Genomic DNA, 18,821 nt, shown 5'->3' with positions numbered 1-18,821 from the left:
ACTGAAAAGACACAGCCGTAGGCCTTATGGGAGATTCCACTGTGATGAGGTATATACAGATAAGTAGTTTTCTGTGGCAAAAGCTTAGAAGAATTGAGAAAGCACATGATTTAATTGTAAGATTTTGACTTTGGAAAGGGCATGATATTAAGTGTGAGACTGTATGAATGAAACTCAGTATTACTGATTAGAATAAGAATGAGGGTTAGGGAGAATGGCAAAAGATGCACCTGATGGGGGCATCTTTTAGATGATGAGTTTTAGAAGTTGTGACAGAATTTTATCTGAAGTGTTTTGAGAAACCATTGAAGAATTTTAAGCAAGGAAGAACGATCATTTTGGTTACAGTGCAGCAAATTCTTTGATAGGAACAAAACTGGAAGCAGAAATTAATTAGGACATGGCTACAGTTTACTTGAACTATTTATACAATTCTTTTTTTCTAGTTTTCTGACTTTAATTAGGAATGTTGTCCATCTCTTTTGAGGAACTCAATCTTGATTTTTTTGAATTTTTGGAGTAATGTTTTCTATGTATGTTGTTTCCTGAAAGAATAATGCCTTACATTAATATAGAATAAAAAGAATATATCTCTTAACCATATTTGCCATACTTTGAGATACACTGATAGAGTTCAGAAATGCGTTCTTTTTATTTCTGGTGATACATATCTGGTGCTATATTGACAGCATTTTCTAAAAAACTACCATAGAATTGTCTTTATGTGTATAAGAAATAATATCCATCTCATAATCGTTTATTGATAAGGCTTAGGACAAGGCCAAGTTTAACACTTAATTTAATTTAGAGACAGTATCAAATAAATAATAATATTAGAGCTGGGGGTTTAGCTCAGTGGTTATGCTGCCTGCCTTGCAAGCACAAGATCCCAAGTTCAATCCCCAGTACCCCCCTAAAAAAAATATTGGTAACATTTAGATATGGCAAAAACTTAAACATCATGATGTATGAATGATTGAAGTTTGGGAAAAGGGTGGTACTTAAGATCATTGAAGCTGGATTTGGTGGCCTGGGCACCTATAGTCCAGCTATTAGAGGCCAAGGTTAAAGAACCTCTTAAATTGCTGGGGATTTAGCTCAGCGGTTCCACCACCTGCCTTGCAAGTGCAAGGACCTGAGTTCGATCCCCAGTACCCCCCCCAAAAAAAAAACAAAAAAAAAAGACTTGACTAACAAAGGTTTGGGCTAGGGATTTAAGCTCAGTGGTTCTGGTGCCTGCCTTGCAAGCACAAGGACCTGAGTTTGATCCCTGGTTAAAAAAAAAAAAAAAAAAAAAAAAAAAAAAAAAGAATCTAAACTCATGAGTTCTACTCTTGGTGGTAGGCTGAGTTTGCAGTAAGATCATGAGCTCAAGACTAGCCTTGGCAAGCACATCTCAGTTTCTTCATTTTTTAAAAAGTGGAAATGATGCTATTTATGTTATGAAGGTTAATTTAAATAATCCAGAAGTGTTCTGTATAGTACCTGACATAGTAGGTATGTTAGCTTTCTGTTACTATAACAAAATACCTGAGATAATGAACTTGAGAAAATGTAAACATTCAGGTTTTCTACTCTTGTTTTGTGAGGGTATTAACATCTCATGGACCATCTCATAATATTTTGTGGAACACAATTTGGGACCTTCTGCCTAGTATTATTTTATATGGTAATTCTAGAAAATTAAAAAAATTTCACTTATTTCTGACTTTTAAGAACATTCTAGGGCTGGGGATTTAGCTCAGTGGTTCTGCTGCCTGTCTCGCAAGCTCAAGGACCTGAGTTCAATCTCCGGTACCAAAAAGAAACAACATTCTGATTCTTTGTACAATATTGGCAGAGAAAAGATAATTTTACAGGATTTGCTGGTGTTGTCATGCTGAACAAATTTATAGAGAAAATTATGTTGTCTTGTTATGGTTCTTTTTCATGAAATATAAAATATAACTAGAATTTCATCTTTCAGTTCCATTATAAAATGGTCACTAAAAATTTTTTCCCTAAATATTAGGATATAATTAAAAATTATACGATCATTGCTCATATTATAATTTAAGAAATAATCTAATTTAGCCACACTTAGGGTTTTTATAACTTTCTTATCTAAGTTTGCCTTCTTATTCTAGAAATTCCTGTGCCCTTTGATAGGAAATGTACCATTTCTAGAGGCATATCATTTCTTAAATTAGAACGTTCAAAGGTAGAGTAGATTGTCAGAGTTCTACTAGATGGCATGTAGTTGGCTTTTGAGGAGTGTATTTGTTGATTATTTATAAACATTGCTTCCCAGTTCCCCAACCCCACCCCACTGGTGGCCTAGTGCACAGTGAGCATGTGCTCTACCACTGAGCTATATCTCCAGTCTGAAGCACTTTTAGAATACTTTCAAATTCTTTATTTGACTACTTTTACTAAAATATAAATTTTGGCCTAGGCTTTATATAAAAATCTGAAAATACAAAGTTAAATAAGACCTGGTCATTAGCATCAAAGAATCTAACTCTAATGTAAGAGATAAATAAGTATAACCTTCATTACTTTGTAAATGTGAGATAATGAAGAATGAGAATGTAGAGAATATCAATTTGGCTTCTAGTACAGGTTGTACATAAGCTGAATTTTGCAGTGCACATAAATATTGCTAGTTGAATTGGGAAGGCATTGATGGAAGAGGGAATAACATAAAAGCACTGACATTTCAGGCAACAATATTAAATTTAGCAATTTACTATAAAGGTAGACTCTGTGTGTGTGTGTGTTTTTGTGTGTGTGTGTGCACACATGCTTGTGCACAGGATGGTGGTCCTACTGATTGAACGCAGGGCCTTGTGGTTGCTAGCAAGTGCTGTACAACTGAGTTGAATACCTGGCCACTCTTGAAAATTTTGATATCATGTATATCTCTTATTTTACCTATTTGTAACAACTTGGACAACCAAGAAAAATGTAAGGAACGGATATTTTTTTCTGTATGTTTGTAAATTTAATGTCTTTTTCATTAATTTCTGTATAAAATTTACTATTTCTGATAATGATAACTGATTGTTTCCTTTTCTAGGGAAAATGAAGAATGATGAATCTAATAAAGAAAATTCTTCAGAAATGGGTTACTTGGAAAATGCCACTGTGATAGATGAATCTGCATTGACACCTGAGCAGAGGCTAGGCTTAAAACAAGCAGAAGAACGTTTAGAAAGAGATCACATCTTTCGACTTGAAAAAGTACACGGTGTTATTTTAGTTATTTGGAGGGAAATATGTATTTTATAACTTTTCCTCTAAGTATGGCTCTTTTTATTTTTCTTGTGGACTATCGGGGGTTTTTGTTTTGTTTTTTGGTACTGGGGCTTGAACTCAGGATCTTGCACTTGCGAGGCAGGAGCAGTACCACTGAGCTAAATCCCTGCCTCTTTTCATTTTTCTTTCATTGATAAGACAGGTGTAGCATTCATCTTTCTTTATTTTCCTTTTTCATTTGTCCTTCTCCCCCACCCCCTTTTTTAAAATGTCCCTCCCTTTGTTTAGGAATTACATTGTGACCCTGACTTCATCTATTGATTGCAGGATTCAGAAAACTGGCTTACCTCCTTGTTTTGTTTTTGAATATGATAAACCTAGCCCTCTTTTCGAAAACGAAAGTTATTAAGTCATAGTACTGCTCATTAGTTTATTTATTATCTGTAGCTGCTTTCATATTTCTATGACAAACTTGAATTGAATAGATGCCAGTGAGATCATATGGCCTGCAAAGTATGAAATAATAGTTTTCCAAAGCATAAAATATTTACCAGAATGTTAGTTTGGCTCTTTATAGAATATTTGCTGATCTTTGATTTATTCCCTCATTAAATAAATACTGAGCACTTCCTGTATGCTAGATATTGAACAGGACGATGGGGATATATTGGTGAAAATGGCATAGTTTCTATTCGAAGTTAAAAGTTCATTTGGATTGATATAATAAGCTGACATATTACTTTCAAATTATTGGACTTTCTCCCCTTTCCTTTCCTTTTTTTTTTTCCTCCCATGTTTTCTGAACATTACAACTAGGAACACTGGTGTCTTGTTTCTTAGTACTGATTATTTTCTTAACCAGAAATATACATTTTAACCTGTATAATAAAAACACTAGTTACATATTAAAGCAAAGAATTACAAATCAAACTATTCACAAATAGATTCTTAAGATATTTGTGAATGTACATACAAGGAAATAAGTAATCCTTGAAAAACTAAGAAAGAGTTGGGATGTAGCTCAGTGTGGAGTGCTTGTCTAGCTTGTTTGCCATTGTGAGGTCCTGGGTTCAATCCCCAGTACTGGGAGTGGTGGTGGAGGAAGGAAGTGATATGATTTTTATGTAGTTTAGATAGATTAGATGATACCTAGAGTGAGGAAGGTAATCCTGGATTATTAATAGAATTTAGGACAGGACCTGGGGGATGTAGCTCAGTGGCACCACACCTGCCTGGCAAGCATAAGGCCCTGAGTTCGATCCTTGATACCCCCAAAAAGAAGAATTTAGGATCAAACAGTCACTATATGAAAAAGGAATATCAAGGAGTAGAATTTAGAATGTAAGAAGTTTATGTATTTAGCTAGTCTCACCATCTCCTACTTAGAAGGAAGTCTTTTTTGTAATTATTTATTTTAGTTACTTGTATTTTTGCTTGGTTCTCTCAGTTTCCCTTTCCTAAGCCTAGAATTAGTAGTTATTACTAGAAGTGTTTATTGTCAGGATAAATCTTGAGTGTCTTTTATATGTCATGATCTGGTAATAAAAGGTTGAATTGGAGCAGGCCTGACATTTTAAAAAAACATGATACTGGTTTTCTAAAAGTTTAGTAGTTAGAGAAAGACATGTAGGGCCAGTGATTTAGCTCAGTGGTTCTGCTGCCAGCCTCGCCAGTGCAAGGTCCCGAGTTTGATCCCCGGTACCAAACAAAACAAAACAACAGACACAAAAGAGAAAGACATGTAAGCAAACAATAGTATTAATAGTAGTAAGGTTTGAAAATGGGATCATAGACAAAAGAGTGACCAACCTGAGTTGGGGATATCAGAATTTTCAGTTTGTGAATTCTCCTTAAGGAAGTGACATTTGAGGGGACACTAAAGGAAACGCTAGGAAGGAGTTCATCAGGTGTGTAGGGGGAGGGTATTTAAGGTATATGTACAGTATTAAATGGCATGTATTAAAATAATGTATGTTTTCAAGAAAAATAAGCAGGGAGCTGTATGAGAAGATTCATAGGAATGAAGCAAGAGAAGTCAGTTCTTGGGAGAAGAAAGAGATTGGGGTGCAGTGGGTATTTGAGGATAGTAGGAATTGACTGGGGTGAAAGGAAAGCTTAGGAGCATTAGAAATACTTTATTCATTGTGCAGTTTAGACCTTCAGCAGTGTTGTAAAGTCACTGTGCCAGTATCAGGTGTTTCTTATCCCTTTTTTTGTTATACCCCTTTTGTTTCTCATACCCTCCAGACTTTGTTTTTAATTTCGTGTACTTAACATTTATCTGTACCAACATTAGACTGTCATCAAGAGCATTATTTGTAAGAACTTTTAATTTATCAGATCCTTTGGTTCATGATGTACCATAGAATAATGATGTAGATTTTTGCCCTGTACTGAAGAAGATTTAGGTCCAGATCATTACATCAGAAGGGTAAATTTCCCTTCAGTGATTGTTAAGTATTGCCTGGGAAGTACTTATAGTCACCATGCCACAGAAATCTTTATTTTAGCTTGTCTACAGAAGTTTAAGGGTTAGACTCTTTAGTGGTAAACAGAATATTATAACTATAATAAAAGAAATACTTAAACATTTTTCGTATGTCTCTTCTGTGAAGCTACAAACTTCATGATGGTGAAGATATTTTTGATTTATTTGATATTTTGTTTTATTTGATATTAAGTGCCTTGCACATAGCATTTGGCCTACAATTAGCGGTATTGAACATAGTGGTCACCTGCATGGATTTTGGAGTTACTGGACCTAGCTTTGCTACTTTCTAGTTAGATAACATTGGATACGTTATTTAACCTTTTAAACTTTAATTTTTTCATCAATAAAATGAGGTTGATAAAAGTAATCTCATAACCTCATGAGGATTAAATAACGTGATATTTTGGCCCCAAGACCCAGTCATTATATAGTAAGCACTAAATAAAGATTAGCTATGTGTAGAATTGAATTACTTTACCCATAATTTTTATTATAAAGAGATAAAAGGCTTCAGTAATATTTATTCAGAGTCAGTTGAGGTTATCATTCTAGGCTTTCTGACTCATTCAGTATTCTAACAAGTTTTTCTTAAAGAATCTAGATATGTCCTTGTCTATTAACATTTATAATTTAAAAATTTATGTAATTGATTTCATGACTCCTTTAGTTATGGCTTATCAATATTCATAGCTTTTTTAAAGAAAAATTTTTAAAATTTTTGAGATGAGTCTCTTATTATATAGTTCAAGCTGGCCCTAAACTTGCTATGTAGCCCAGGCTGGCTTCAAACTCATGATGATCCTTCTGTCTCAGCCTCCCAATAGCTGGGATTACAGGCATGCCCCATTATACTAGGTGGTTTTTGGTATTCTTTTATAAAGTTTCCAACTCCTGAATCCAACTCTTTTTACCATCTCCACTACTCTCACTATCTTTTCTGGATTATTGTAGTATGCTGATAACTGCAATAAGTTTTTTGGTATTGGGGGTCAAACTTGTGACCTTGTGCTTGCAAGGCGGGAGTTGGTACCACTGAGCTAAATCCCCAGCCTTTGCAATAAGCTTTTCTTACTTCTGTTCTTAAGACTGGAGGCAAATGATCCTTCTAAAATATACCCTCTCTAAATGTAGATGACATCTTGTACTTTTGAATGGGTTTCCCTCACATTTACAATAAAAGCTGGCCCCCGTTATATATACATACCAGAGTTTGTATATTTTTTCATGTATTTTAGGCATGTTTATACCTTTGAGTGGGCCTGCCTTATCATACACTTTTTCCTCTGCTTAGAAAGTCTGTTTCCAAATATCCATACAACTCAAGCCTATGCTTCCTTTAAATAATTTAATCAAGGACTTCAGTGATGACCCTATTTTAAAAAAGCAATAAATCTTCCATTCTATATTTCTGTTCATTTGTTTGTACATTTATTATCCATCTTGCCACACTAACTGTAAATACATATAGGAATTTGTATTTGTTTTGTTTATTGATATTTTCACTTCCTAGAAAAATGTTTGATATATAATTTGAGCACAGAAAATACTTAGTGAATAAAGAAATTGTTGAGTTGCAAATTGAAGAGGTGGATTCTCTATAGTGGCTTAACCTATTGTCTTAGAACTAATTTGAAAGAAATGTTATAATAAAAAGTTGGAAGAACTAGATTGAGCTAAATTTCAATTTCTTGTTGCGTTGAGCAAGTTAATTAGTCCTTGAGATTTAGTTCTTTGCCAGTAAGATAGAGAACCAGGTAGAGTTGTTATATGGTTAGCAGGTATTTTTTCAAAATGTTGCGTTTTATTTTAAATTGTGGGGCAAGTTTCCAGTTTAAAGAAAATTATATCTTTTGAGGTGAGAGAATATTTTTGTCAGGAGCTGCTTATTGAACACTGAAGATCACACTGTGAAATAAAAACTAAACATTGCTTGTTTCTGTGTAAGGTATTAGAACCATGTTTTAAAATTCAGTAGCAGCATAGAGAGACCCTGTCTCAGAAAATAATCAGCATCTATTTGTTGTATTTTTATAATTTTTTTCTTTTGTACCTGGGGTTGAACTCAGGACCTTAAGCTTGCAAGGCAGGCAGCAGCACCACTGAGCTAAATCCCCGGCCCTGTAATTTTTTATTGTGCAATGTTATGTTTTCTGGCTCTTGGGTTTGAACTCAGCATCTCATGCATATTGGACATGCATTCTACCACTGAGCTACATTTCTTACCCTTGTATTTTTCAATTTTGTGGTGGAATGTTGGCTTCAGATTCAGATATGTATAAATTCAGTATCTCCTACTTAATACTACTGTATACCTGTAAAATTGCAAGCTTTATGATCTTTTGTTTGTAAATCTGTAAAATGAAAATAATACCAATCTTACTGGATTACTAGGGGAATTCAAACTACAAATTGTATATTAAACAACTAGCATAATTTCTGACCCCAGCAGGCAATCAATAATTAGTGTTTCATTATTATTTTGAGTATACATATATATATTAATGGGTAAAGTACAGTGGCTGATAACTTTATTTATTTATTTATTTATTTGGTACTGGGCATTGAACTCAGGCCCTTGTGCTTGCGAGGCAGACAGTGAAACTACTGAGCCAAATCCCCGGCTCTTGTGACTAATACTTTAATGTGTCAAAATTGTCATTCCCTTCAGAGTAGTTACTTGAAGATGTTATGCATTTGTTCCTATGATATTATGATTGATTTAGAGTGTTTTTTGTTTTGTTTTGGTTTTTTGGTTTTTTGAGACAAGGTCTCACTGCGTAGTTGAGACTGACCCAGAACTCATTATGTAGCCCAGGTTGGTCTTGAATTCACAGTGATCCTCCTGCCTCAGCCTCCCGAGTGCTGGGATTACAGGTGTGCACCACCACGCCTGGCTTGATTTAGAGTGTTTTTAGAACTCAGCTTTTGAAATTATTTTCCATATTTTTGATCTATTTTGAAATCCATAATGAGGCTAGATTTTATTCTTTGGAGCAAAAAAAATTTTTTTTGGTACTGAGGATCAAACTCAAGACCTTGCACTTGTGAGGCCAGTGGTGGAACCACTGAGCTAAATCCCCCGACCCTTAGATTTTATTGTCTATGGTAATGAAAAAATGAGGTTTGAAATCAGTTTTGGAGACAGTGCTGAAATAAGACTAAGACTGCCTTTATTTATTTATTTATGTTTGCTTGTTGTTTTGTTTTTTGAGGCAGGGTCTTACTATGTAGTGAGACTAACCTTGAACTCACTATGTAGCTCAGGCTGGTCTTGAAAGACTGCCTTTTTTAAATCTTCATTTGGTTCTGAAAGTATTACACTAATAATAAGCATACTATTATTATGACATTGTTTGAAATTAGTTTATGATTTCCTGTGGTAACTTATTTTGAAAAGGACTGTTTTTAGGTATATAAGTACTGATTTATTAAAAACTTTTTCTTTCAGTGCTTATTTCTGTCTTATATTTACGTAATTGCATTGCTCTTTAGTCAATAGTTTACTCTCTTGTTTTCTGAAAATAATGCATTTTTAATCTTGTCTCTTCAGCGATCACCAGAATATACCAATTGCCGATATCTATGCAAACTTTGCTTAATTCACATTGAGAACATCCAGGGAGCTCATAAACATATAAAAGAGAAACGACACAAGAAAAATATTTTGGTAAGTTTTTTTTTTTATCTTTTTGGATGATAGAACTATATCAAGTACTTTTTACTTATGAAACTAAAGACGAGGTATTTTTCCAGTCTTCATAGCTGAAGTGACAGTTTGAAAGCTATGATTGGTTTTTCTTATCTCAAGTAGTCAGGAGGTCAACTTTCTTGAGCCTAGTTTATTCATCTATAGGAATGTTTGTTCCAAAGTTTAAAGCTGTTGGGTAAAATGTGTTGACCCAACCAGTATTTATTGAATACTTGCATGCTAGGTCTAGGCAGTGGTGAATGATAGTCATGGTTCCTCCTGTCCTTAGAATTTCTAAGATTGGTAAATACAGGTTCAAGTATAATGAGTTTTATTAAAGGGGGAGATGTGGTTCTAAGGAAATGTGCAAGGATATTTTACTTGGTCTAGAACAAGACTTTTCTTTGAGAAGATGGTATTTAAGTTGAACCTTGAAGGGGTGGTATAAAAGTCAAAAAGAAGGAACATTTTACATGAAACTACATAAATAAAGGTCTCTACAGAAAAATGTACATGGCATATGAGGAATTGAAAGAATTTAGTTAAGACTGGAGAAAAGAACTAGTGGGAAAATGGTTTTACATGAGGCCGGAGACATATAGACCATGTGGAGCCTCATATAAACTTTGGACTTGGGGAATTTGTAATCTTTCAGTTATTGTATTAAAATATTTTATTGCTATAAATGAATATTTTCTTTTTAAAGTTACAATACTAATACTGTGTAACCTCTTACTCATCTCTAAATTTCAGCTCAGATACTTATTCTCTGAGAAATCATCTCTGTACTTTCTTATGTTCCCATTATAGCCCTTCATACCTTGATCAGAAAACCTAAAATGCTACATTTAATGTTTGCCTTCTGTACTCTTCTAAAGTACCTAATATTCTAAGAGGGCAGGTATAGTTTCTTTTTAATTTGAGTTGTTTTGACCGTGTCTGGCACATAGTAAATGCTCAGTACATTTGGTGGGGGTGTACTGGAATCAAACACATTTTTTTTTTTGACGAAATGAATGCATCGAAGCAAAGTGAGTACTTAGAAATCATTAAAAATTGGCTTCCTATTGTTTTTATTTAATTAGAGGTCTAGAAGATTTAGTAGAACAGGTGCAAGGTGATAGTTTAGGAAATGACTGGGAATTTTGTGAAAATGTTGAAAGATGCTCATCATTAGTTTCAGGACGCTCTGGAATAAGTTTCCAAGCAAGAAACTTAAAAAGAAAGTGACATTATAGGGCAGTTTTAGACATTATAAAAACACCAACCAACCAAAATGAAAAACAGACTTAAAAGCAACCAAGGACTGATGCTTTTATTGAAGTTAGAATAACAAGTGATTAGGTTTACTTTCTCTTTGAAATAATGAAAAATAAAATCAAACAATGGTTTTAGAGGACAAAGGAATACTCTATGAATGAAATGTCATGAGTCCAGTGATTGATCCAGTTTAAGAATGTTTCCAGAGGGAACCCAATTGAAGTGGAGCCCAGTGAATTCTTTGCTGCTTTGCTGAACTGTACCAGTGTGTGTGTGTGTGTGTGTGAGATCTAGGATTTTCTGCTTATACAGTCATTCCATTTGCACACAGATACTTTTATAGCCTTTCCACTTTAAATGTCTTTTATTTCTTTTTCTTGCCTAGTTGCTTTGTATTATGTTAAATAGAAGGAGTAAAAACAATCTTCTTGTTTTGCTTCTGCTCTTAGAATGAAAGCTTTTAGTTTTTGCCATTTAATATTTTCTTAGCCAGTAATTTTTCCTATATGGCCTTTATTATATTGATGTAGTTTTCTTTTATTTCTAGTCTGTTGAGTATTGGATTTTGTTTGCTTTTCCTGCATCAGTTGAGATGATCATGCAGGTTTTTTTCTCTTCATTCTGTTAATATGTATTACATTGATTTTTTTTTTTTGATATGTTGAACCATCCTTGCAATCCATGCATACAGTAAATTGCTCTTGGTCATAATGTATAATCCTTTTAATATGCTGCTGAATTTGATTTTCAAATATTGTTTTAGGATTTATTGAAGGTTTTTAAGTGGGAAAATAAATAGTACCATTATTAAGCATTATTTCTGGAATTTCTTCATCTTTGTAGAAGATACCACCATTTGTCTAGTGCTTAGAACAAACACCTTTATGCTATTCTTGATTCATCTCTCTCTCTCCCCTTAACTCCCTCATTTTTAATAAAAAATTTTTTTTTAGTGGATTGAAGCCTGGGTGCTTGGACTGAGCTACATTCCTAGCCTTTTTCCCTTTTTGAAAATTTTTTTTCTGGTTTTTAATTTTGACACAGGATCTTGTTAAGTCATTAAGTTGTGATCTTCCTGTCTCAGCCTCCCAGAATGCTGGGATTAGGTGTGAACAGTTAATCTTTTTCTTCAGCTTTTCATTCTAACCATTAGCCAATCCTAGAGATTTTAACTTCAAGTTACCATGTATTCTAAATTCAGTAATTTGTCACTTCTTCCTTCTGCTTTAAACTAAGATGTCACTTTCTCTTACCGGACTATTTTTATCTCCTTGTTTAACCTACATTCTCCTTCCCTCTTAGCAGCTTAGATTACTGTTTTAAAATGTCATATTATGTTACTTTCTGTTCTTGTCCCTTCATTGGCTTCTCAGGAATAAAGTATATTGTATAAGATTATACAATATTTGATTTTAATTAATTAATCTACCTCATTAGTTACTTAGCTGCAGTTACCATGTGTCTTCAAGTAACATTAGAGGCTCTTTCACCTCTGAGTCTGCATTTCCTGTTTTTCTGGAATACTTTGTTGCAGAAATTCAAATACCGCTCTTCTTCACTTCATTCTAATCCCCGCTTAAGTGTAATGTGTTTGGCATGGCCTTCTTTGTCCATATTATTCTAAAATAATGCCCCCTTCCCAACATTCTGTAACTTTGTACCCTGTTTTATTTTTCTTAAATAGCACTATCTGGCATGATATGTATGCATGTATCTTTTTCCTTTTGTCTAGAATGTAAGTTACATAAGGGCAGGGATTTCACTGTGACAATATATATGAGGATGATCAATAACGCAAATTTTCAGTGAAAAAAAAAATTTTTTTTTGAGACAGCGTCTCACTATGTAGTTGAGACTGACCTGGAACTCACTATATAGCCCAGGCTGGTCTCGAACTTGCAGCGATCCTCCTGCTTCATCTTCCTGAGTGCTGGGATTACAGGTGTGTGCCACCACGCCTGGCTTTAATGAAAATATTTGATGGAATAGTATCCTAAAGGAAGTAGCATAGGCTTATTAATAGAATGGCTAGATAATTCTTTGGTTGTCTTTTATGTTCTTATTTTCATGAAAATCTAACAGTATAATTCAGAGCATTTTGTGGTACTTCATATGTATAATTTTGTAGCAGTATATTCTTATAGTTTTTTAAAAGTATGTTCTATTCTTTCCATGAAGTTTTTAAAAAATAGCCCTGAAAATTTAGATAATTATCTAAGACTTCAGTTATAACTAAGAATACAGAAATGGTCACAGAAACTTACAAAAATGAGGTTTGACTAATCTATGTTTGGTAATTCTGTTAGGGTTGAGGCAGGAGAATAGCAAGTTGAAGCCCAGCCTGAGCAACTTAGTGAGACCCTTCTTAAAAATTAAAAATAAAAGGACTGAAGATATAGCTTAGTGCCAAGATCCTCATTACAGCTCCCCCATAAAAATGTTTGACTAAACCAACAGTGTTTGATAATGCTGTATCTGAGGTAAACTTTACCTGTGTTGAGACTGAATATGGTAGCGATGAGTTAAATTAGGAACGAACTCCACAGTCTTTGTTTAACCATATTTGGATGGTGGGGGAAGCAGTTAGTTTTGGTTATGTGATGGGGAGCCCTGTGTCTCAAAAGTCGAGATTATTTTTTTATTTTTATTATTTTTTAGTCCCTTTCCCTCCTGCAAGAGATTATTTTTTGTCTGAAAATTGTTAACAGAAAATGCCTGTGATACTAAATAAAAGAATGAAATAGGCTGTTACATTAAAAATTAATGAGATTATAAAAGATTTTCAGTGATTTTCTTTTTTATATTTTCCTGTTTATTGTAGATTGATAATTTACATTTAGAAAAACAATCAGGTAAATTGATTTATAAAAGTCACTGTACTTGTATGACTTAGTCTCTTGTTAGCTCTTTGATTTAAATTTGCTTTCAGAGTTATAGCAGACTAAAGGTTGTTTGAACATATTGTCTTCATGGGATAAAATAACAGAAAAATGAATTGTAAATAGTAGGCAATAAATCAAATGTGTGGGTAGAATTAAGGATCTGACACTGTGTATGTCAATTAGATATGATTGAAGTCCTTCTGCTATACCTAAGAGACTGTCTTTGCTGCAAGAAAACCATCACCAAACTGTTGAATTTATAGTGTGTTGGCTTTGAAGTAGAACTTCAGAATTTATGCAGATTATACAGTAGAACAAATTTTTAAAAAATTAATAGCCTGGGATGGTGGCATCCACTAATCAGGTAGATTTAAGTCCTGAGAACTATGTATCAAGGCAGAAAGGTTCATTGACATGGGATCTAAAGTAAAGACTTCTGCCTGACCCAGGACAGCAGGGTGACAATTTTCAGACTGGGGTAGGAGGTGGAATTTGGTCTAGGGAATGAGAAAGTTGGAGAATTAAAGTTTGGGTTTTTCTGAGCAAGAATTGAAAGTTAGTCCGCTAGGGGGAGCTCTACACTAATAGCAGCTGTAAAATGACAGCACTCTGGAAGGGTGAGGCAGGAGGCTCTAAAGTTCTAGCCCAGCCTGGGCAATTTACTGATTTGATTTATTTAGTAAGACCCTGCCTAAAAAACAAAACAAAACAAAACAAAAAAACAAAATGAGGGAGGGCTTGTGATGCAGCTTAGTGTGAAAGTTCTGGGTTTAAGCCCGAGTTCTACCAAAAAAAAAAAAAATCTTAACAGCAACCCTCATTCTTTCAATCCTGTTTCACAAAAGTAGAAATTTTTTCTATTTGATGCATAGACGGTGAATATTTGTTTAATTCTGTCTTTTCCTCCTAAATATAAGGATATTAAAATAGAAACTTTGCTGTTGTTGTTGTTGTGAAACATTACACTAACAGGAAAAACAGGAAGAAAGTGAGCTTCGTTCTCTGCCCCCACCTTCCCCTGCCCACTTGGCTGCTTTGAGTGTTGCACTTGTTGAAGTTGCAAAAGAACAAGGAATAACAGATGATGACCTCAGAGCTCGACTGGAAATTGTGGAGGAAATGTCAAAGGTTATAACATCCTTTTTGCCAGGTAAACTCATTTTATGTTTATTTTATTTTATTTATTTATTTTTTGGTACCAGGGATCGAATTCAGGTCCTTGTGCTTGCGAGGCAGGCACTGGAACCACTGAGCCAAATCCCCGGCCCAATATATTTAATTTTTAAAGTGACAAAACTTCTTGAACTTAGGTAAGTTTTAAAATTATTATTATTTTTTAAAAATTATTTTTTAAAGTAGGCTACTAATGGTTGTATTATGAATGAGTGCAATATTTCATAAAGGAAAATTGAGAATTATGGCACAGCATAATTTCATAATGAGAAAAAAAGTTTTTAAAAATGCCAGCTATAATTTCTTAGTAGTCAAAGGTTGTATATTAGTTTTTCTGTATCATTGATTTCTGAATGGACCTTTAAAAATTTTATTATTTTTGGTATAAACATGTGAAGCAGTCACTGAATAAGGAAGGACTTTAGAGAAAGCTTATGTCTTTAATGCAAGGGGTTTTCAAGGCATATTTATTTTCTTTTGTTGGTACCAGGGATTGAACTCAGGTCATTGCGCTTGCAAGGCACGCAGTGGAGCTGCTGAGCTAAATCCCAGGCCCAAGGCATATTTATTTTAGACATTTATATATAAAGTATTTGTTTGGCTGTTTATGTATAAAGTGTTTGGATACAAAGTCTTTGCTTGGCTTTTTATTTATGTATCAAGTATTTGCTTGCCTTATGTGTGTATCAATAAAGGTTTAAGTAAATGTATCTGTTTTTTTTTTTTTTTTTTGGTACTGGGGCAAGGCAGGTGGCAGAAACACTGAACTAAATCCCATGCCCTAAGTAAATGTATCTTAAATAATATTTATTTCTTATCACCAAAGGGATTTTTGGATAGTTTCCTATTCAGCCATTGTAAGACTCATAAGAAATAATACAAAATAAAAATGGAAAAATAGAAACAGTTATTTCCTTATATTTCTTTATAGTACGGTTCTCTACCTTAATACTACATTGGATCATAATTGAAATTATGTATAAAATAATTCAACATAAGAATAGAATAAATTTTTATGATTTTAATGACTTTCAGCCATTTTAAAAGTTTGAAAAGTAGCTTTTTATATATGCAGCTGAGTATGAGCTTAAAAATAATAAGGAAAACTTGGACTGGAGATATAGCTCAGTGGTAGAGTGCTTGCTTACCATACACTGGGTGCTGGGCTCAATCCCCACTATTGCCCCTCAAAAATCTCAGTCCCAATCTTACAAACTATTTCCATCCTGCCCTCTGGTGAGACCCTTTAAATATGCCTCATTAAGATTTTTGAAATACATTGTTTGTCTAAGAAAGATGTGTAGATAATGTAGATGGGTGTTCTATTTAGTTTTTTTGTGAATTCTTGAGATCTGCAGTATTTTTGTGTTTTATGTTTGCATCATTTGGGTTGGTTTTACTTTGTTGTGTTGTTTAATTTTGAGATACAGTCTTACTGTATAATTCAGACTGGCCTTCAACTCACTATGTAGCCCAGGCTGGCCTTGAACTCATGGCAGACCTCCTGCCTCAGACTCACCAGTGCTAGGATTACAAGTGTGCTCCACCAAGCCTGGAGCTACTTGGTTATTTATTTTATTTTATTTTTTGGTTTTTTGAGACAGGGTCTCACTTTGTAGTTGAGATTGACCTGGAGCTCACTATATAGCCCAGGCTGGTCTCGAACTTGCAGTGATCCTCCTGCCTCAGCATCCTGAGTGCTGGGATTACAGGTGTGTACCACTACGCCCTGCCTACTTGAATCTTTTTAAACAGCACTTGCACTGAATGTCTGATCTTTCCCTATTCGAAGTATTATGTAATATAACTATATAAATAAATAAAGTTGTGACAATAGCTGTAGCTATTTGTTACTATTATATATAGAATGATTACTTCTAGGCCTTTTCATTGAGATCAAGTATATATTGAATGATAAACATAGTCTCAGTCATTCCTAAATAACTTTTATGAGTAATTTCTCCTCTGGTCCTATATTTCATCACTGGGAAACTTATTATAGATCAATTAGAAAGGGTGCTGTTCTTTTATAGTCATTGTATTAGCACAAAAGAGACAATTGAAGTATATACAGTTTTCCTGCTGCTTTTTTAAAAAGTTCCTATTTTTGCACATAATTTCATGCATTATATTTTTCCTTTATTCTAGAATGTTCACTTAGGTTGTATGGCTCGTCTTTGACTAAATTCGCTCTGAAAAGTAGTGATGTGAATATAGATATAAAATTTCCTTCCACGGTAAGTAGTTGGAAAAGGATCTTTCCTGTGTGTTTAACTAGCACTTAGTCTTTTTTTGGTGAGGGGTACTGGGAATTGAACTTAGGGCCTCATGCTTGCCAGGCAGGTGCTGTGCTGCTGAGCTACATCTCCATCCCATTATGTCATTTTAATGGGTAATCTTTTAAGAGAAGGGATAAGAGAATCTAATACTCTGGCTTATACAGTGTTACTATTATGACTAAAAAGTACTTTTGGAAATTACTATTGTTTTAGATATAGGGAAGTTAAAAAGATATAGGATGAGTGAAATAAAGCAGAAGAGGAAAGGAGTAAAAGGGGAAAATGCTTGTATTTGAGCATAATGAAGAGTTATTAGGTTTTGTAAACAGTATAGAAAGTAGAGTTTTAAAAATAGACATCTGGGTTCAAATCTTGACTGCAAAGAGCATGTTACTTGGCCTTGTTGAGCCTTGATTGCCCCATTTCCAAACCAAGCAAAATAAGTTTTATGTTAAATTATATATAGAGATATATTAAAAAATGAGTGTGTGTGTATAAGTGTATACAGCCTGATACACAATGGGTATACTCACTAAGTAATTATAATTAGCAATAGTATCAGCATTTTTAACATGGATAACATTACTTATGTAATGACATAGCAGACATTTAAAATAGTCAAAATTTTGTTTAGTTTTTAAAAATAAGTTTATGGTTCAAAGGTGTTTAATTTGGGTGAAGTTTCGTGTTTTATTTTCTAATCTGAAATCTTTTTTTTTTCAGCTTTAATTGAGTTTATTGGTACATTTTAGGGATACAGTACATTTACATTCATTGTTGGGATCTTGTATCTACATGACAAGTCTTGGTTCTCATTTTCCTCTTGTCCCTGCCCTCCCTTCACCCTCTCCTCCCCTCCCCATCTACAACCATTTAATTTCCATCTTTTCATTATCTCACATTTTTTTCTTTTCACTTTTTACCCTTCTCCCACCCGTCCCATCTTCCCTACACCTTTAGCTCCTTTCTTCCCATTTCTCAATGTCAGTAATCTTATAAGGGTCTTCTGTATTGTTGCAGATTATTCACACCAGAGAAACTATTCAGTATTTACACGTGTGCCTTATTTATTTCACTTAGGAGTATATCTTCAATATGTATCCATTTTCCTATGAATGAATCCATTTTCTCATCCTTTATGGCTGAGTAATATTCCATTTTATAGAAAAACCACAACTTCTTTATCCAGTTTCTAACTGATGGGTAAATAGGCTGTTTCCAAGTTTTAGCTATTACAAACTGTGCCGCTGTAAACATGGGCGCACATACTTCTCTGTGATATGATTCTTTTAGTTCTTTTGGAAAGATACCCAGCAGAGGGATGGCTGGGTCAAATGGAATCTCCAGTCCAAGCTCTCTGAGGTATCTCCATTTTGATTTCCATAGTTGTTGTACCAGTCTGCACTCCCACCAACAATGGAGAAGGGTTCCTTTTTCCCCACAACCCCGCCAACATTTGTTATTGTGTGATTTCTTGATAGCAGCCATTCTTTGTGGGGTGAGGTGGAATCTCAGTGTTGTTTTCATCTGCGTCTCTCGAATGATCAGTGATGTGGAACATTTTTTCATATATTTACTTGCTGCTTTTACTTGTCTGAGAAATGTCTGTTCATTTTGGATGCCCATTTTTGAATCAGGTCTTTATATTTGGGGGGGCTGATTTTTTTGAGTTCTTTATGTATTCTTGATAACAGTCCTTTGTCTGAGGAACAGCTGGTAAAAATTTTTTCCCACATTGTAGGTTGTCTCTTAGTTCTGCTGATGGTTTCTTTGGAAGTACAGAAGCTTTTTAATAAGATGAGATCCTAGTT

At 34.2% G+C, this 18,821-nt stretch overlaps 1 protein-coding gene across 10 annotated transcripts in view; it reads left to right on the top strand.

The window, feature by feature from the left end:
• The window catches only part of Tut4 (terminal uridylyl transferase 4), a 94,652-nt gene that overhangs the window by 15,405 nt on the left and 60,426 nt on the right, over nucleotides 1-18,821 (top strand). For all 10 annotated transcript variants that reach the window (XM_010610336.3, XM_010610328.3, XM_033767364.1 and 7 more), the window contains exons 3-6: nucleotides 3,059-3,222; nucleotides 9,279-9,395; nucleotides 14,531-14,708; nucleotides 16,880-16,968. In XM_010610336.3, coding sequence (XP_010608638.1) covers nucleotides 3,059-3,222; nucleotides 9,279-9,395; nucleotides 14,531-14,708; nucleotides 16,880-16,968 — 548 coding nt within the window. The remainder of the gene's footprint in view (nucleotides 1-3,058; nucleotides 3,223-9,278; nucleotides 9,396-14,530; nucleotides 14,709-16,879; nucleotides 16,969-18,821) is intronic.

The sequence above is a fragment of the Fukomys damarensis genome, unplaced genomic scaffold, assembly GCF_012274545.1.
Source record: "Fukomys damarensis isolate Sample0158 unplaced genomic scaffold, DMR_v1.0_HiC HiC_scaffold_23, whole genome shotgun sequence".
NCBI classification, from domain to species: domain Eukaryota; kingdom Metazoa; phylum Chordata; class Mammalia; order Rodentia; family Bathyergidae; genus Fukomys; species Fukomys damarensis.
This window is presented reverse-complemented; position numbering and strand designations above follow the sequence as displayed.